Below are 21,689 nucleotides of genomic sequence, written 5' to 3' on the forward strand. Positions count from 1 at the left end.
GGATGTTCCTCTATAAAGAAGCAATTGAAAACAGAGCTCAGTGTTTACATTTTTGCTTTGCTACCATCAATTTTGGTTCCTGTTCCTTTAATATCCTGCAGAATGCAGCCCATACACTGCCAGTGCAGTGCAAGTATATGATTTTGGTTTCTATTCTCTCTCACCAACCCTTACCATACTTCGTCATTTTTCTACTAAAAGGACTCACGGTTCACCATATAATAATTCATATAGATGACATAATTTGTTGCCTAAGCTTTTTCTGTTGTAATGAGAATGAACCTTAGGCATTCTAAGCAGTTCATTATGTTGTTACAGGTGGTGATAACTAGACACATGCCACTACTGACTGCTGTCACTTTATGCTAGACAATACATATTTGAAACCTGTCTGCTCTTCTCTGGATGAGTTCTTCCATGACCATCTTGTTGAGGAATGGGTGGTGGGGCTGATGTAAAACTATTAAGGCCTGACACTTTGTCTGCAACCTGATGAGAGCAGCATCATACACTGTAAAAACTTATCTCTACTTGCACCTCTTCCAGGAAATCGGTGTGGAGTTTCCTCATTGTCAAGTGCATTACTGACTTTGACATGAATCAAGTGGTTAATGTGGACACAGGGGTGTAATAAAATAACTTAAAATTGTGCTATAACTTTGTCTTACCATCTTGTTCAGTTGTACAGAAGATTGGGCTGCTCAGTACTCCATCTCCTGCATTTGTGTAAGCCAGTAATCGCACTGAGTAATTTGTGAATTTTTGAAGTCCATGTAAATATGTTTCAAATCCAGTTGTTCTCTTTACTTCATTTCCAGTAGTTCGAGGTCCTGTAATTCATAAAATGTAAATGATTGAAATTACTATTGAAAAGGAAAGGAATATAATTTTTTTTGTTTTAAGTGTTTCTATGCCATTAGTAGCTCAACATAAATAAAAAAGGAACATTACAGAGTGTAATGTTTTAGTCTGATATAATATCACAAATAAATTGACTAAGCAAATAAAGTGTGAATCTACTGAACCACCAGTTTATTAGCAAAAGAACATTAGAACTGATACTCTTCAGTTAACAAAGTCTTGCAAATTTTGCTTTAAAGATCCAGCCTGACAAAATTTTCATGCTCAGTTCATACGCACCCCAACACTTTTTCTTCTATTTCAGTGAACTAGCTAATTTTTGATAGAAAGCATAATTAATTATATTATTGAGGGCCATCATGGTGTTTTAATTATCACCTTGAAAATATCAAGTTGGACTATGAAAATTGGCGATGCTGTTAGTCCTTTTTACACATTTACTCAATGTGGCCTTTTTCCACAGTCATGGATGGCAGAGATCTTGGTCATAAAAATCTGCATATTTGCTGTTCAGGAAGTGTTAATCACCTTGTCATCATTCTGAAAATACCTACCATGCAATGGTTTCTTCATTTGAGGAAAGAGTAATAGTCACTGGGTACTGCGTCAGGAGAAAAAGTATGGAGGATGAGGCAAAATTTAACTGTACAAAGAAGCTGCACATATTTCCTGTGTCCGAACCAGAATGAGCTGTCAAGAGATTTTGGTAGTATGCTTGTGTGATAGTTTTTACTTGCAGACATAATCTGTTAACACCGCACAATGGCACCCCCAAAGAAACACTGAGCATCATCTTTTCTGATGATGGTTAGTTCTTTGCATTTTTCGGCATTAGTCAGCACATCTTTCCACTGTTTATTTTCATTTGTCTCATGATCATAGTCATTAGCTCAGCAATTGAACATTGTGATTAGGCAGTAAAAGAAGTTGTCTGTATAGGCCTGACATAACTGCAACATTTCTATTGTTGCCTTGGTCCAACAGGTTTTTTGAATGAATGTGAGCAGGTGTGGAAACCAACCAACAGTAACCCTTGTCACAACCAAAATGTCACGTGAGAAGTCTAAAACTAATCTATGACAGTTTTTTCACTTTGTTGCTATTGCTTCAATTGAGAAATACTGGTCTTTGAATACCATGGCCTTTACTTCTCTTGTGGTTCCTCTTTCTTCACAGAGAGATGGTCCACCACTTTATTCTTCATCATTAAGAATTGTTTGACCACACAGGAAGCATCTGTGCTATCTAAGCACTGTGTTGTATAATGGTGCATTGGTGCTATACACTTCCACCAACTCTGCATGGATTTTTGCAGGTTTCTTGCCGTTCATATGCAGAAAACAAACTACCACACAATACTTTGCTCAATAAATGGGTGCACCACTTTGTTTTGGTCCTTTCAAGATGGGGCTAGATGGGTGAGGACAATGGCTAATGAAGGTTGAGGCCAGCAGGGTTACAGGAATGTAGGATATATTCCAGGGTGAGTTCCCATCTGTGCTGTTCAGAAAAGCTGGTGTTGGTGAGAAGGATCCATGCTGCCAAACAAGACATCCTTCATTTCAATGACTGCTTCACAGTCTGTTACATATGGATCCTTCCCACCTACATCAGCTTTTTTGGTGTGGAAACCAACCAACAGTAACCCTTGTCACAACCAAAATGTCACGTGAGAAGTCTAAAACTAATCTATGACAGTTTTTTCACTTTGTTGCTATTGCTTCAATTGAGAAATACTGGTCTTTGAATACCATGGCCTTTACTTCTCTTGTGGTTCCTCATTCTTCACAGAGAGATGGTCCACCACTTTATTCTTCATCATTAAGAATTGTTTGACTACACAGGAAGCATCTGTGCTATCTAAGCACTGTGTTGTATAATGGTGCATTGGTGCTATACACTTCCACCAACTCTGCATGGATTTTTACAGGTTTCTTGCCGTTCATATGCAGAAAACAAACTACCACACAATACTTTGCTCAATAAATGGGTGCACCGCTTTGTTTTGGTCCTTTCAGGATGGGGCTAGATGGGTGAGGACAATGGCTAATGAAGGTTGAGGCCAGCAGGGTTACAGGAATGTAGGATATATTCCAGGGTGAGTTCCCATCTGTGCAGTTCAGAAAAGCTGGTGTTGGTGAGAAGGATCCATGCTGCCAAACAAGACATCCTTCATTTCAATGACTGCTTCACAGTCTGTTACATATGGATCCTTCCCACCTACATCAGCTTTTTTGAACTACCCAGGTGGGAACTCTCCTTGCAATATATCCTATGTTCCTATAACCCTCCTGGCCTTAACCTTTGTTAGTAATTGTTCTTACCCTTCTAGCCCCTTCCCTGTTCACATTCCAGCACTACACAGCCATCTATTCCACCAAAACAACCAATCTTTTTACTTCTCTCCTTTTGCAATCCTCCCCCCCCCCCCTCCACTGCCATCCATTTAACTTCTTGAGTGCACTTAGCTGCCCCACTCTCCACATCAACCCTGCACACTCCCAGCAGTACTTTACTGACCCCAAGCCCTAACCTGCTATCTCTCCCCTGCTATCCTTCCCACTCCTATCCCTCCCCCTCCCCCATCCCACCCCAGTCTCCTCCTTACCCTTCTTGGTTGACCCTCCCTTAATGCTCTGCCGCTTGCAGTCTGGTTCTAGCTGACAGAGGTGTGTGTGTGTGTGTGTGTGTGTTTTGTCTATTTTCGACAAAGGTCTTGTTGACCGAAAGCTAACTTTTTGACAGTCTTTTTTGTTGTGCCTTTCTGTGACTCAGCATCTCTGCTATGTGGTGAGTAGCATCTATCCTTTTCATTATAATGTTACATTCCAACCTGGATTTTCCATTATTTGTATTGTTGACTGTCCTATACACCACTCAGCATCACAATGGGATAATGTGACTTGTGCCACATATGATCCCAGTATTTTTCATATCAACAAAGGTATGCTTCCTGATGAAAGCTGTAAGTTGTCCATCACATACTGATTATAAGCAACATGTTGCCTGCCTGAGATGACCTTGTTCTCAGATTCCTTTATCTAATGAGATAATATGCATATATTCCTTGTTGTCTGTGTGAGAGACTGATAAATCTATGCAGCACAATGGGAATACTGAAAAGGCATGCAACTTACAGTGTAAATCAACATTTTAGTTGTAAATGTTTCTCAAGAAAATCAATGTTGATAATTCTCTCTACCACTGTGCTTTGAAGCCATTTAATGGTTTATATTATATACAAGGATTACCTGGAAAGTAACCTCGGTTTTTGTGTAACATGAAACTAATAGAGTGAATGGAACAGTCCAAGTCACTACACGTAGTCATGCAGCAGGGTTGTGGCTTAGAGCTGCGGTAGTAAGAGAGTCAAATTGCTTCTTATTCAACTATAGTAGTGATTAAAAATGAACATTTAAAAATGAACAATGCAACTTAAAATCCCACAGATGTGAAATATGCTCTGTAGTTTTGTTTTTAGTGGCACTCTGTAGTTTTGTTTTTAGTAGCAATAATGTTTGTTCTTGCAGCATCATAGAATTAAGCTGGTTGCATCAGGAGCCAACTGTGCACAAACTCCTCCATGCCCTCATCATCTTCAAATTGGTGGCTTCTTAGATCTTCTTTAAGCTGTCCAAACAAATGGAAATCACAGGGAGATGGGTCCAGGCTGTAAGGAGGATGATCGAAGCATTTCCTGTAGTTTGAAAACTGTTAAGAACTACAGTATGGGGCCTAGCATTGTTGTGAAGGAAGATGACCTGTTGAATTGGTTGGTCTCCTTTTGAGAAGATATGCATCCCTCATCTTCTTCAACAGCTCACAGTAGTACACAGCATTCATTGTGTTATCTCATCCAAAACATCAATAAGCAAAATGCCTCACTGGTTGAAAAAAATTATTGAAAGAACTTTGCCAAAAGACAGTCAAGTCTTGTCTTTCACTGAGGCTCCCTCCCATATCTGTTGCCACTCCTTACTGGCCTTTTGGATTTGGGAGTGTAGCAGTGGACACCTGTTTTGTTGCAGGTGACTGTCCAACTCAAAACTGCATCACCTTCTTTTCCAGACCCTGCCGTAAGCCTCTAATAGACCTCCAAAGGTCTCAATTTCTGATTTTTGGTCACCTGGAAAACACTTTACAGAACTGCAGGCCATTTTTGATGATCACTTGACAGCTCACATAACTTATTCTAACCTGTTCTGCAATTTATGATACTCTTGCCCAAACCACTGCCTTTGAGAATGTCTTGAACTGCGTAAATATGTTCCTCTGTAGTGCTGGTCCAAGGATGGTGATCATGTTGCTGATTTTCCACACTTTCTTGTCCTCCCTTGAACTCTTTATTCCAGGCAAACACATATGTCCTTCACAATGTTTGATCACTAAACTGTGCAGTCAATCTCTGCAAAATTTCTGCCACTTGAACTCCTTCACAAACAAGAAATTTCATAATTATGTGTTACGTATTACAGCGGTGCACCTGTTGCTCTGACCTCATGAGTGTTATTGATGGAGCTGTTGGAAGTATGTAACGGCCAGCTTTCCCCACTCCTAATGGCCCTACCCAATAACAGAAGAAGCACAGGTCCAGTCCTACCAACTGTTGATGCTCAGGAACAAAAATTCCATTTATATTTGATTCATCTTCATTTACTAGTGGTGGTGTTTAGTTACGAGTGGAAGAGTAAATGTTCATAACAATGCTTGACTATGTACTACTTGGAAAACACAAGAACAGTTGCATTGGTTCAAATAGGATATTTTTGAACATCTGTCCAACAGACCCCAATTAGCTCCAACTCTTTTCCAGCTTTTCATGCACATGAAAAAGTGGCTTGGCTCCCAACATTATGACCCCTAAAAACATCATGATGCTGTCATAGGCTGGCTGCAATCTCAGACAGCAGAATTCAGAGGGATTTTGTCATGTTGTTAAGAGATTTGATATTTACTTAAATGTAAATGGTGAAAATTTAAGACACATTATAGAAAAGTGTAGTCTTAAGATATTCTAATAAATTTGCTTTAACTTTCCAAATCACTTTCCAGATACCCATCATCACAACAAAAAAATCTGTTTTTCTCACTGGAGTCAGAAATAACTGGTCTGTAGATGAGTTTGTAGCCTCGGATAATGCCTCCATGCTGTTGTGCAGGAGGGGGTGACCAACTGATTTTCATACTTTGTGATGACAAAGGATAACACGCCATTTCCTGTGGTGCTGCCTCTGGAACTGCAAAAAGAAATAACCATGCTATCTACTTCCAAATTTTCACTCAAAAGAAAAGAAATTTAAAATTATGTATGCAAAACAAAACTGTTTGATAGCAAAACTCATGACTGGTCAGAGGGAAAGACTGTGTTTTGTATTCATGCACTTTTGACTATTCCTTGAATGCTTGCTACCACACCCATCATATCAAATCTTTAAAATTTCGAAAAGTTTTTATTAACAAATCTGTCAATGGTTGCAGTACCCTTATTTGGCGACTAAATTCAAACCTTAGAGGTTCTTTAGTAAATAAAATCAAACTGCTAAGAGGCACATGTGGATTGTGACATTCACTCTGCAAACATTTTATACAGTGTGTGTTGCCACTTTCATATGCAGCCTCAGTAAGCCAGGCTTGAAAATGAACCCCTAAGGTTTACAACTAGTCACCAAATAAAAGTCCTGCAACTGTTGGTAGATTCATTAATAAACAGTTTATGAAATTTAATTTAATAAAGTTGCTGATTTCCTGTCAACAAAATGCTGAAGCAGAAACAAAAGTCTTTAAAAAATACAAGGGGAATCAAAAAGTTTCTGTTTGAGGGCATTGTCACAACATATATGTAACACAGTACAACTCCAATGTGGGTATATAAGCATCGAAATGTTGGCAAGGGATTAGTATGGCATTCGTGTCTTTTTGGCATGCATGTGGTAAGTGTGGAAACGCGAACTATGGTAACGTTATTATCAAATGTGTCCAAGCAGGACCAATGTGCTGCTATCTTTTTCTTGGCTGCTGAAGAACAAACACTGGTACACATCTACCAGAGAGTGAAAATGTGTGTGGGGCAGCATGTCTTTGAAAAACCACCACTAGGGGATGGTGCGCTAAGTTCTGTGGTGGTTGCAACTTAGCACAAGAGGTCAGTCAATCTGGAAGACCAGCCTCATCTGTGGCTGTTTGTCTGTAACACTTGATGCATTGCATTGCTGCAGGTAACCTATTCCTTGAGTGCATTTTTGCAAGTGACAAAAGCTGGTGTGACAAGGGGTGCTGCTGCTTCCTGATAACACATGTCCCCTATCACAAATGTTGTAATGCACAAGTTATGCCACCTCAAGTGGGAGACACTCGAGCACCTGCTCAATAGTTCTGATCTCTCCCTTAAAAAGGCCTTGAAGGGTTGACAATTCCTTTTGGATGAGGATAGGCAGCAGGCAGTTTCAGACTTCTTCATGTGGCAGGACATGTTGTTTTACCAAATGGATATCTTCAGTCTGCTGCATCAATGGGATGATTGCATCAATGCTCTAGACAATTTTGTCTAATTGGCATACTGATTCTGGACTGTATGATCTTCAAACAGAAACTTTTTGATTGCCCCTTATAAAATGGATGATCTTAGCACGTTCTGTTAGATGTAAACAAAAAGGTCTGTATTATGTATCAATGAATATTGGCTAAGAGCAATCAATTACAGTTGTATGTACCATCTGGCTTTGAGTTATTTACAGGTTTCTGCAGATGAACATGAAGCAGAAGAGAAGCCTTGATATTATATTAATATTGGTATAGATCTACAAGATACTCTCCTCATTCTTGATAATTGCTGCATACATAATATATTGGAAGCAACTGAGGCCCTCCACAAATATAACACTTACATCATATTTTCTTGTACATGGTATATCAAAAAGAATCATCCAATTTGGCATGTCTATATTTCTGAATCTAATAAACATATGCAATGAATTTTGTTTTCTGATGAATGTGAAACTCAAAAAGTTTTTTTCATACGTGTTCAATATGCCCCCCATGAGATGCATGGCAGATAACAATGTGGTATTCAAATTTTTCCCATACAGCAGCGAGCATGTCCTGAGTTACAGCTGCCATTATGTGATGTGTCAGTCCATTCATTGTTGTTGGTAATGGAGGCACATAATCAGAGTCTTTTATAAACCCCCACAAGAAATAATCAAATATAGTCAGACCCGGTGACCTTGGAGGCCAGTAATGTCAGGTTGAATCATTTGGTCCCATGCAACCGATCCATCATTCAGTAATCCTTTGATTTAAAAATTCCCACACTTCCAGATGCCAGTGTGGTGGTGCCCCATCCTGTTGGTAAATGAAGTTGTTCAAATCAGTCTCCAACTGTGTGAAAAGAAAGTTTGCAAGCATATCGAGATAAGTGCTTTGTGTAATAGTGTTCTTGGCAAAGCAAAATGGACTGTACACCTTTTCGAATGAAACTGCATGAAATACATTAAATTTTGGAGAGGCCCTCTCACATTGTACAACTTCATGTGGTTGTTCTGTACCCCACATTCTCACATTATGATGGTTCACCTTTCAATTTAAATGGAATATTGCCTTGTCACTAAACACCAAGCATGGAAGAAAGCTGTCATCCTCCATCTTGCCAAGAATGATATTACGAAACTTCACATGTTATTGTTTACCACCTTCATTAAGAGCTTGCAGTAGCTGAATTTTGTATGGTTTCATGTTTAAACATCGACACAGCATGCACAGACAGAAATCGAGAGCATGTTGAGTTGTCGAGCTGCACGGCAAATGGAATTCTGTGGACTCCTGAAACTATGGAGGATGTGTTCGACATCTGTGTCAGACACTCAGGGATAGCTTGACAATTTGCCTTTACACAAACAACCTGTTTCTCAGATATGTTCATGCCATCATCTAATGCTCTGTGCTGTAAGAGGATCCACATCATAGCTAATACAAAAGTCAGGCTGAACAGTTATTACTGATCTGCACTGTGCAAAACATAGAACACAAAACACTTTCTGTTGTCCTGACGCCATTTTTCCTAGGACTGAAGTGGGCACAAACTGCTGCTTCCCAGTGGGAACCATGTAAAACTACACAGTTTGCTCTTTCCAACAGTACACTGTTCATTCACATATCTCAAATAACACAATAGTTATGATTTTTTTAAAATCAGATGATTCTTTTTGATATGCCCTGTATATCAGTAGCATTGTGCAAGTTCACTTTATATGCAGATGATGCCACATTTGTTAAGATCTAACAACATTAAAGCTTCAAAATACATGTCATCTTTGAGTGGCCAGTACAGGTTTTAGAAGAAATGAACTGCATGTTGGTCATGAGGAAACTGTAAATGTTCCACTCAGTTTATAAATTATAGACGATGACAATGACTATGCTTCTACTAAACTACTTGGGATTCATCTTGAATCAAAATTAAAGTGGAAATGTTATTCTGAATATCTGTGGACAAAGATAGCAGATATTACATACTTATGAAATAAACTGAGGTACTGTGTTGGGAGTGATAAATTATTGCTCAATGCCAAGTATACCTTTCTCCACAACCACTTGTCATATGGAGTTTTCTTAAGCGCCTTATGGCCTGTATTTTGAAAAACTGAAAATAGAAACTGCTACATCCCTGTTCATTCTGAATTGCTTAGCACACAGAGAAAAACCAACAAAATAATGAAGTACAACAGCCTGTTCATCAACATGGCACATGCTAAAAACTGCAGGTTGATATCCCAGCATCCAGACTTAAGAAAACTCAATACAGTCACAAAATTTGTTTCAACAAAAAACATTTTATTTGAAAGAAAAATTTAAAATATTTTCAAAAGATGATCTTGATTACTAGTGTTGATTAATATATGTTGTGTCTGAATATTTAATGTCTGTTTTTGAAGAAATTATAATGTAATAATAATGGCCTATTATATACCACAATATTTTTCTCATAATATATATAGGTATTTGTACCTGTATGTGTGTAACTAAGCAAAATGAAGATATCAATTGCATGTATATGTTTAAAGAAAGGTAGTAATAAATAATAGTTTACAGATGAAATTAACAGTTTCAGTAGTCTTGTGTATGACAATACTTTGGTCTGTCATCCATGACTGTTAAGTGAGGCAATGCTACACTGTGAAAACAGTTACAAACTATAAATGAGTTCTTTTTCTATTCTGTTGCAGTTGTTAGAAATTAGAAATATCACTAACATCTGCAGTCTTGAATGGCAGAATGTGCATAATATCTTGGACTGTTATTCAGACTGATTCTACGCGTGCCGGCCCCAGATCCTCCTTGTGGGTTAACAATGGAGACTAGTGTGCCTGTCAGCTTGCGTGTGGTCTTTATACAGATTTCCACATCCATCTAGGTAAACATTAGGTTGGTTCCCCTGTCCCATCTCAGATACATGATGTGCAAACACTTTGAAAAATGATGTCCCATTTGACCATGTGATTACACTAAATGCAGGCACAAGGGGTACATGGAATCCTGCCTGGGACAGTAAAGAGAGGGAAGGGGGGCTGGGAGTAATTTTAAAATGCCTTTGGTAGTGGCAAACCCATTATAATAATAGACTGTGTAGGGGTATGGTTGGTCCCTAGGAAACTGGAGATGAACCATATCCATCTTGACCCACAATTGGGTGGATTAAGGGCACCAGAAAGGAGAGAAGGATAGAGATCTCATGACTTTTAATCCTCTCAATTGGGTCTAATGAAGATAGAGAGCAAATAAAAATGTGGGAAGATAATGGACAAGAATGCTGCGGTAGAAAAGTTACATGGTTTGGTTATTCCTTCACTTGGATTCAGTGAGAAAAATAAATATAAGTTAGCATGTATAGCATGTACTCTAAAGGGAACCCTACATCATTAGATTCAATAACCTTGAAACAAATGTGAAAGATAAAGTATACTGACGCAACACCCATTCATAAAAATGGAAAAAAGACAATACTCTGCAAGATTTATATAAATGTAAGGGGCAGTCAAATGAACATGAGAAAGATGGAAAAAAGTAAGCAAACTGCATATTATTCTAAAAGTAATTGCCATAATTGTTAATGCATTTATCCCACTGTGAGAGAAGAATGTCAATTCCTTCTAATTTAAGGTTTGAGAGACTTTGGCTGTTCACTCATGTAATAAAATGGAACACTTGCAGTCATCCTTTTGATGTTATGTATTGTACAGCTACCAGTTTTGGTGATTCAATAAGCCATCTTCAGGCCCTTATGCATAAACAGTAATGAAAGATTCATCAGCTGGCCAACCATGCAAATAAGAGACAGAATAAGAATCAGGGAAAATATTATACAAGTGAATTTACGGTAATCATTTGTTACAACCTACAGATACATCAATTGTCACATACCCAAAATAGAATTACATGTGGTATACCATCATAAATTTCCACTCTATGCACTGTACAAATGTACTATTTATTAATAAAATCATTAATTAAATATTTCACAATTAAATATTATTTTATTAATAAACACTACATTTGTACAATGTATAGAGTGGAAAATCTTTAAGGTATATTGTATATAATTCTATTTTAGGCATGTGACATTGGATGTGCCTGTAAATTCACTTGTATAGTATTGTCTTTGATTCTTATTTTATTTTTAATCTGTCTTTTTACTGCATGGTTGGTAAGTTGATGATGCTATCAATACTGTTTATGCATACAAGCTGAAGATACTGTATTGAATCACCAAAACTGGAAGCTGTATTATAAATAACACCAAAAAGATGGCTGCAGGCATTCCATTTTTTACATTCATAGAAAAATGTTTGCTGTTGCCTATGGAACCATGATTGTACTGAAGCATGCACCTCTTTGTCCAAAGTAAATTGACAGCCAGAAATGTCTTTCTTAAGGGCTCCATAAACATGGAAATTGCTTGGTGAGAGATTGAGACTGTGTGGAGGATACGTATGGGCTTGCCAGTGAAACTTCTGCAGCACCATTGAAAGACCTTGGCAACATGTGGCCGGGCATTATCCTGCAATAGAATGATGCTGTCCATAAACATTCCTGGGCATTTGGACACGATGGAACACTTCAGTTAATGTATAATGGTAAATGTATACTTTGCAAAAACTGAAATGCATCATCAAGCCCAAACACACAGGAATGACAGACAGCATCATTCTGTTGCAAGATAATACTCGCCCACATACTGCCAGGGCTGTTTTGACTATGATACAGATGTTTCACTGAGAGGCCCTTACATTTCTTCCTTACAGTCCTAATCTCTTCTGATGTAGTTTCTATATTTTTGCAGCCCTTAGAAACACATTCACACCCATCAATTTCCTTTGGATGAAGAGGTACATGCCTGGGTACAACTATGGTTGTGTAGATAGTTGCAAACATTTTTCTCCATCTTGTTTTCATTTGACTGGCCTTTACATCTGAGCAAGTAACTGCTGCAAAAACACCTATCAGTGCAGACTTCACAACCCTTGGTGAGGTTGGCAAGCTAGCTGCCTATGAAATCCTGTTGTTGTTGTTGTTGTTGTTGTTGTTGTTGTGATCTTCAGTTCACAGACTGATTTGATGCAGCTCTCCATACTACTCTATCCTGTGCAAGCTTCTTCATCTCCGAGTAACTACTGCAATGTACATCCTTCTGAATCTGCTCAGAATGTGTCCTACCAACCAATCCCTTCTAGTCAAATTGTGTCACAAATTTCTCTTCTCCCCACAATTCTATTCAGTACCTCCTCATTAGTTATGTGATCTACCCATCGAATCTTCAGCATTCTTCTGTAGCACCACATTTCGAAAACTTCTATTCTCTTCTTGTCTAAACTATTTATCATCCACGTTTCATTTCCGTACATAGCTACATTCCATGCAAATACTTTCAGGAATGACTTCCTGATGCTTAAATCTATACTCAATGTTAACAAATTTCTCTTCTTCTGAAACACTTTCCCTGCCATTGCCAGTCTACATTTTATATCCTCTCTACTTTGACCATCATCAGTTATTTTTCTCCCCAAACAGCAAAACTCATCCACTACTTTAAGTGTCACATTTCCTAATCTAATTCTATTTTGTTTTGTAAACTCTTTGGAATATTGTGAGTACTACAGAATGTAAGGAGTGGTGGACATGCCTCTGATAGAAACAGAGGTACTTATAATTTTCACAGTGTGCATTTGTGTTTTGAATTGGAAATTGTAAAGTTGATGTGATATTGAAAAATGTGACAAAAAATAAAATTCAAGAGTAAAACAGAAAAATCTTCAAATATCATTCCAATCAACAGGAACCTGGAAAATCAAAATTACAGTCTTAAGAATGTACCCCTAGACGCAAGAACTGCAGCCAACAACAATAATAGAAAATGAAGATGAGTAAAAAGTTTTCTTTTGTACATCTTATGTTTCTTGAAGCTTTCTAAACTTTTTGCAGAGACATAGAAATTTAATGGTGATGTGTGGGAGGGTAAGATTACAAGTGTGAGTGTCAGCTGGGATCTTTTGACTGATAAGAAAGTTTTGTCTGTTGCAGAAGAAGAAAGGACAATCTTTTGTGTATTTGCAGTTGATATAAAATTCCAAGAGCTGCCCAACAAAGTCGTATCAACAGTGACGAGATACTATCAACAATGACGGGCCAGATCAATTGAAAGAGGAATTTACAACTATGATGAAGGACATCAGAAAAGATAAGTACAAACTATTTGTGAAATTAATTTTTTTTTTTTGGGTGTACTTGTGTGATTGCTAGGAAAATGAATAGAGACAAGGATAGTAGTGATGAAGTGAAAGCTTTAGGACCTAGCCTAGACATATTTGAACCAATTGAAAGTGCAGTCAGTAAAGAAGCAGTTAAAACCGACACTTCACAGCTGATTTTGGTGAAACTGAGTGCAGTTAATGATCAGTTAACAGAAGTAAAAACAGATAACAACAGCAAATTTCATGCAGTTAATGATCAGTTAACTGAAAAATTTACTTCACTACAAGGACAATTAAATGACCTAAAAATTGAAAACAAAAGTAAAATGTACAGGGTACAATACTAAATAGACCAACTTAGTAATCAGGTTTCGGAACTGAAAATTGGGTTGTCAGAGGCATTAAAATGTGTGAATGAAAAATTCAATGTCTTAGAAAATAAATTTATTATTTTGGAAAATGAGTTAGTTGTGCAATCTTCACAACAGATGAAAAATGTTAATGATGTCATAGTTGATCAGGAAGCCACTGCTTCGAATAAAAAATTTTTCATCAGACAATTTATATCCAGTGCATTTTCTGCACCAGTGTAGAGATAGTTTAGCATCAGGCATGAGTCACGATCAAAAAATTAAATTTCTTAAAAGATGTCTTAAAGGTGAAGCTTTGTCTTTGGTAAATCTAAATTTAAGTCAGTCAGAAACATATCAAAGTTTTGAAAAAAGTTTTTTAAGTAAATTTTGGTCAGAAGAACAAAGGAGAATTAAAATTTAATTTCTAAATGGTCCAAATTGGAGGAATAGGGATGGTACACTGAAAGAGCTTTGTATGAATCAATGTAACAAATTAACACACCTTGACAGACCATTTGATGAAATGACATTGATTGATGCACGCAAAAGGAGATTACCAGAGAGATTGCACTGAGATTTAGTACATGGACCTGATGATTGCCTTGTATAATTTCTGTAAGATATTGACAGGCTGGATGGAGCAGTAGAAAGAAGCATGTACCATAATAATTGAAATGATAAAGATCACAATGGTAATAACTTCAGAAACAAAGACAGTGGTAACTTCCATCAGGGTCAAAATGGTAATAGGGACAGAAATTTCGAATGTCAGCAGAATAGGAATAACGGGGATAACTATGGGCAATTTAATAGCAAAAACAATCGTACGGGTAACTATTTGGGAAATGGGTGTCTGCCTCAATGAAGGTCCACAGTTTTGGGGTGAGGAAACACAAGTACATGACCCCCAATTTACACTTACAATTAGACAATAATAACAGTATTAATAATGTGGCACAGGTAACTGAAGTTGAACAGAATGAATATCAGATTTCTCATTTATGTTTTCATCAAAAGTTTTGGGAGACTTTGTTTAATTATAATAATGTAGATACTAGTCACAAACCAGAATGTGAGAGTAATGAGAATTTTGATGTAGTGTGTACTAATGATTTCTTCTCTTGGTCAGAAAACAGAAGTAAAACTGTGAGGACGGGGTGTGAGTCGTGCTTGGGTAGCTCAGTTGGTAGAGCACTTGCCCACGATAGGCAAAGGTCCTGAGTTCGAGTCTTGGCCCAGCACACACTTTTAACCTGCCGGGAAGTTTCAGTGTTATTGATGTACAGTAGAACCCCTCTAATCCGACCTTGGATGATCCGTCACTCCGGTTAGTCTGACCATGTTCAGGCTCGCGAGCCTTTGCCGGCTTGTCACTGACTGGATGCCTGTCAGGCCGTTGTTGTGGTGTTGATCACTGTGCATATTGTTGTACTGTACGTTACTGTGCAGTTTTATCCTTTGTTGAGATTAAAAAACGTCGTTGTTTGCTTTATTCTGTGCTCTCTACAGTACTTATTACTATAGATTCATTGTGTGTAAAGTTGTCTGTTTTTCAACGTCTGGATTCAAACGTAAACACGTAACTCTTTCACTAAATGAAAAATTAGCAGTGCTGTAAAGACTGGACGAAGGAGAATCGCTCCAATAAATTGGAAAGGAATTGAATGTAGGTGTTACGACAATTAAGGATTGGAAAGACATTGAATCCTATGCAGTTACGATTGATAGTGAATACACTGTGAAGAATCACAAAACATTAAAAAAAACCTAAACTTGAACTGCTTGCTAACACATTGTGAATGTGGTTTTGTCAAGAAAGAAGGGAAGGAACTCCAATATCCGAGGCAATTCTCAAAGAAAAAGCGATAGTTTTGCACAAAAAACTGGAAGCCGAAAGTAAATTTGCTGCCAGTGAAGGCTGGATTGATCGCTGGAAAACTCGTCATGGTGTCCGATTTGTTTCTATTTCCCTTGAAAAAGTATCTGCCGATGCCGCAGCTGCTAAGGAGTTTTCTGTTAAGTTTCAAGAAATTGTAGAAGAAAATGAACTGTTGCCCTGCCGAGTGTATAACAAGACAGGGCTGAACTTTAAAATGTTGCCAACAAAAACGCTCGCAGCTTCAAATGAATCCGTGATAGGAACGAAACTTATAAAAGATAGATAACAGTCATTCCTTGTAGCAACGCATATGGTACCTACAAGCTCCCATTGTTCATCATTGGCAAATCTTAAGAAGCCAAGGGCATTCAAAAATATAAACTTATCTTCCTTGCCGGTTTATTACTGCAATCAAACTCCTGCTTGGATGGACTGCAACCTTTTTAAATCATGGTGTTTCGACGAGTTTGTACCATCGGTCGGAAAAGACTTTAAGCAAAAAATCTGCCTGTTCGTGCCCTACTGCTGTTGGATAATGCACCATCACATCCATCTGAGGAAGATTTGGTGAAAGGGGACATAAAAGCTCTCTTTCCGCCTCCTAATGTGACATCACTCATCCAACCATGGATCAGGGCGTCATCGAATGGTTAAAAAGGCAGATATCGCAGAAAGTATATCAGCTCAATCTTGGAATAATCTGAAGGAGGTCATAACTTATTTGAGGCAATGAAATCCCTGAACATCAAAGATGCTATCCATACAATCGCTGCAGCATGGGATGAACTGAAACCTGACAGACTGCGGAAATAGTGGCGTAAGCTTTGGCCACAAGTTATGACTGAAAATGGGCATACCGAAGATGAGCAAAACAACGATGCACTGGAAATCGTTAAAGATCTACAAACTCTGGAGCTGAACGTCCCTGCACAATGAAGTTGAAGTGTGGATCAACGAATGTGACAAAGACTGTGGCACTTTTGAAGAGCTCAATGATGACCAGATTGTTGCCGCTGTTAGCCAGGAAGCTGTGAATGAGGACTCGGACGGCGAAGACAGACCCCCCACCCGGATTTCACACAACAATGCAAAAAACGCTTTTGACATCGCCCTTCAATACATTGAGCAGAATCCAACTTCAACTCCAATGGACGTTTTGTGGATAAAAAAAATGGGGGGACACTGCAGCTAAATCTAGAATCACATCTGCTAAACAAAAATGTATCACTGACTTTTTTTCCAAGTAATTTGTTTTCGTTTTTACTGTAAAAACAATGCATAGAGTATAATCATTTCTTAGTTTATACATACAGTAGTTTATTTCTTTATAAAAAATTTCTTTTTATATACAGTGCTATAAACATTTTTAGTTTACAGTACATATCGTTAATACGTTATTAAGCACAGTACAGTACTGTAATTTGTTTGTCGTTTTTCCTTTTAAAACCAATACATATTATAGTGTGTGTAGACTTTTTTAGTTATTATATTGTTTAACACTGTGTAAAAAACATCTTTTTTATGTTACTACAAACGTCTTTTATTTCTTAAATCGTCTAATTTTTCGTACCAAATGTTTTTCTTTTATATTTTTTGCAATAAAAATTAGATTTTTCGGATAATCTGACCTTTTTTTCGTTCCGACCATGGTCCCGGTCCCGTAGGTGACCGATTAGAGGGGTTCTACTGTATATAAAACAGGCAATAACTGTGTGATGCCTCTGGCATGAAGCGCCATGTCTTTGAACTGATGTCCTTTGATTTTACTTAAGTTCACTATGTCTATGTCTCACTGCACACCATGTTTGACAGCTTCTGTTGTATTTGCTTTGTTCAGTGGTAAACTAAAAGCTCATTCGACTGCAAAAGTGTGTAATTACAGCTCTATGCCACGTAATACACACAGTGGTGACCCCGACATCATCGTGGTGTATTCGGGAATAATTGTTTGCTTCTTTTCATCATTAACGACCTTCATGTGCCAGTCAACATTGTCTTTGGAACAATGGATCTACCACTATCTTCCAGTCCAAGCGTAGAATACCTAATTGACTTTGCCTCCGATCACGAATATACAAGTGTACCTAATGTGTGTCTGGTTAAAAGTGAACAATTACCTCCGCCCAGCCATGCCGGCGGCCACTTAACCTTAACCAGCTCACCATGGCCACTGTCGAGTGCAACTACGCAACAATGGCTACTTCATAGACAGTGCACACCACTTAGTGACAATGTGAGTGACAATCAAGTGAAGGATGTTGTGTTTTAGCTAAACAGTCTCCTTCAGTTTGGTTTGATGTGCTGATGACATTTGAGAACCATAATTCAAATAATCAAGTGCATGGGGTCACACATTCTTATATGCGCAACATCACAACACCCCTCCCCAACCCCCCTCCCCCCGCACGCCATCTTGGCGATGCCGGTCACCTCGACCGCACCGGTTTCCACGTCCATTGCTCCATGGTCACACCACAATCACCTTCCGCCTGGTTTCGTAATGGCACCGGCCATTCCACCCCCGCTGGTTACCAGATCAGCCCCCCCGCTCCCGTGGCTGCACCACAACTGCCTTCTGCCTGCTGTTGCAATGACTTCACCTATCACCAGTCGCCACCTTTCCTTGAACTTTCCACATCACCAACATGGATGAACCTGTGATCAGGTTGGACTTCCTGCACCATTGCAAACTTTCGCCAGAACTGCAGGCCGCCAAGCGTCTGACCTGCAGGCCGCCAAGCATCTCCTTCTACTGTTCTGTGCTCGAACGAGTTCACCACGACTTTGCTCTCTGCCTCTTTGGCTACTCTTTCCGCATGTGCATCTCTACTTGAGTGTATTACTATACAGCTCTCTGATCTGTTGGCCGTGCACCCACAAATCAATGAGCTCCGCCCACAGAACAAGGTGTTACGTACCCACATTGCCAGAGCCTCTGCTGAATTGTCACACGAGTGGAGTAAGAGCAGCAGCCTGTCTGCAGAGCCGCAACAAGATGAACCAACACTTCCATCTACTGCATCTTTGCACTACATTGCTCCTGTGTCAAGCCTTTCTCCATCTGCTGCCTTTTCTGTGCCGTTGTGGATGAATCTACAGGGTGCTCATGTTCTCGCTTCATGGGATTCCTCCCTCCGCGTGGCTGCTAGGCCATGCCCTCCACTGGTGTCTGCTGCTGACACTCCACTCACGCTGTTTCGGTCAGTGAACCATCGTCGCAACAGCCCCCTCTCTCGCCCTTCCCTGCTTGACACCCTTTGCAGATTTTGGCCATCAGCTATGGCACTCGTCATAGAATCTGCACCATAGATGGCCCACCTGTACATCATAAAGCTGGGCATCATAACACTTTGAAAATTCTGTGCGCTAATGAAATCGCTCGCCTCCATCCAAACCTGCCTCGTGCTCATTCCACACCGCCGGGGTTTGTACACAGAGACCTGGCATCATGCGAATTCATCGTGCAACGAGACGACCCTGTACGGGAGGCCCTGCAACCACCATACTCTGGTCCACACCACATATTACGCTGCAGAGTTAATACTTTCGTGATCCTATTATGGTATATTGATAATTTTTACTTATGGACCGTCATGATCCTACTCAATGGATGCGCGAATACGGTTTCAGTGTTCTGATTAAAACTGGTGTGGTCCATCTCTGAGCCACGTTCCGATGCCCTCAGCCAGCCAGCCTGCCTGTGCCAGCGCCTCATCCACTGATGCCACCAACGCAGCCTCCGACGACTCCCTACCACCTGCGCAGCTGTCTGACGTGGCTTCCAAGGTGCCCACTTTGCGTGCCGGACACCACCTTCATCCACTGTGCTGGCACGAGAATTTTGTGTCAATGTGAGCTAGCTTCGCCCTCGTGCTCTGCACTGCCAACTGCCAGGAGGCGGGGGGGGGGATTCTGTGGCACCTCTGGTGTGAAGCGCCATGTCTTTGAACTGATGTTCTTTGACTTTACTTAAGTTCACTCTGTCTATGTCTCACTGTACGCCATGTCCGACAGCTTCTCTTGTACTCGCTTTGTTCAGTGGTAAAGTAAATGTTCAATTGACTGCAAAAGTGCGTTATTATGGCTCTATGTCACATAATACCCACAACTGTATTGGATCTGATTTAGGTGGTATTTTTTATGTAGATGTGAATGACAGTTGTGAAATGACTGAGGTTGCTAAGTCTGAGACTGGTAGCTTATTGTAAATGAATGTAGGTGAGGTGTGCAACTCTGGTGGTGATGAGACTCATGTTGTTAATGATATTGTTGTTGAAGTAATTTTGGAAGAGTATGATGATAATGAGTATCAGGTAGTTTTGGAGCTTAAGAATAATGAAGTTTCAGAGTTATTTGTGAATGTAGGTAAGGTAAGTGATGTATGTGATGATGTAAGTGAGAGTCATGGAATAGCAGTCCAGTCAAAGCAGTTTTCCATTAATGTCATGCAAGGAAATGATCCAAACAGTAAAGCTGAGTTATCTGTAAGCCTACAGAATAAAGGTGAAAACTTTATAAAATCTGTTTGGGACCATATTGATGATAACATCGACAAATGTGCATTCTGGAATAAGTTAGCTGTGGTTAGTCAAAATGTCGTGTCACTGCCAGACACCACACTTGCTAGGTGGTAGCCTTTAAATCGGCCGCGGTCCGTTAGTATATGTCGGACCCGCGTGTTGCCACTATCAGTGATTGCAGACCGAGCGCCGTCACACGGCAGGTCTGGAGAGACTTCTTAACACTCTCCCCAGTTGTACAGCCGACTTTGCTATAGATGGTTCACTGCCTACTTACGTTCTCATTTGCCGAGACGATAGTGTAGCATAGCCTTCAGCTACGTCATTTGCTACGACCTAGGAAGGCGCCATTATCAGTTACTATTGATACTGTGAATCATGTACCATCAAGACCGACGTTCATCATTAATGGATTAAAGTTAAGTATTCCACCAGCTACGTCCATTTATCTAAATTCTAATTTCCTTGTCATGTTCCAGACCTCACGCCAGCCTGCGTGAGCTAAAACGCATGCATTTCGGCCTCCTTTAGTAAAACGGTGTTGGCTATATTGCCAATCACAACATTGGCGTCAAGGCAAAACCGCATTATTATCGATATTGCCCTGATTTACATGTGTAATGGCTTCGCCACAATCTCCAGATGTACTGTCCGCATTTTACCGCTTACAAAATCAGCAGACGCAGGCCTTACTGGATGCCCTCGGACAGCTCATCCAGGGTCAACATGCGATGCAAAATGATGCGGCAGCAGCTGCTCCACCGCTAACACAGCCACAACACGCAGTTGCACCAACTTTTCGACCTTTTGATGCTGCACTGGAAAGCTGGATGGAGTGGTCACGCCAATTTGGATTCCATCTCGCCACCTACAGAATTCTAGGTAACGAGCCTTTTTTGTTATCATCAGTCGGGGTGAACATGTACCGTGTGATAGTCAAATTATTTCCCCGACGCGACGTAGCAACTCTGTCCTACGAAGAAATTTTGTCTGCATTAGATGCATCTTTCAAAGAATCAGTCAATGTAGTTGCGAAACGGTATACCTTCTTTCGTACAAAACGTACGGCAGGTCAGACTAATCGGGAGTGGGTTGCAACCCTGCAAGGCCTTACTAGGGATTGTGCTTTTGGGTGTCAATGTGGACTCCCTTATTCAGATACTATGGTACATGATGCAATTGCACAGAACGTTTCTGATGTTCGTATAAGGGAACAGATTTTGAAGCTAGTCAATCCCTCCCTTCAACAAGTGATGGACATATTGGATCGGCAGGACACAATTGACTTTGCTCAGGAATCATTTGAAACTTCACCAGCCATGTGTCAGGTTAA

General features: G+C 39.6%; 1 protein-coding gene across 1 annotated transcript in view; it reads right to left on the minus strand.

Moving 5' to 3' along the window:
• LOC126263057 (Down syndrome cell adhesion molecule-like protein Dscam2) overlaps positions 1-21,689 on the minus strand; it is a 551,657-nt gene that overhangs the window by 140,084 nt on the left and 389,884 nt on the right. Inside the window, exons 22-23 of the mRNA XM_049960035.1 lie at positions 5,952-6,098; positions 669-830 (exon numbers count right to left, since the gene is read on the minus strand). Of these exons, the coding sequence (XP_049815992.1) occupies positions 669-830; positions 5,952-6,098 (309 nt within the window). The remainder of the gene's footprint in view (positions 1-668; positions 831-5,951; positions 6,099-21,689) is intronic.

Source organism: Schistocerca nitens, chromosome 1, assembly GCF_023898315.1.
Source record: "Schistocerca nitens isolate TAMUIC-IGC-003100 chromosome 1, iqSchNite1.1, whole genome shotgun sequence".
In the NCBI taxonomy this organism is placed as follows: domain Eukaryota; kingdom Metazoa; phylum Arthropoda; class Insecta; order Orthoptera; family Acrididae; genus Schistocerca; species Schistocerca nitens.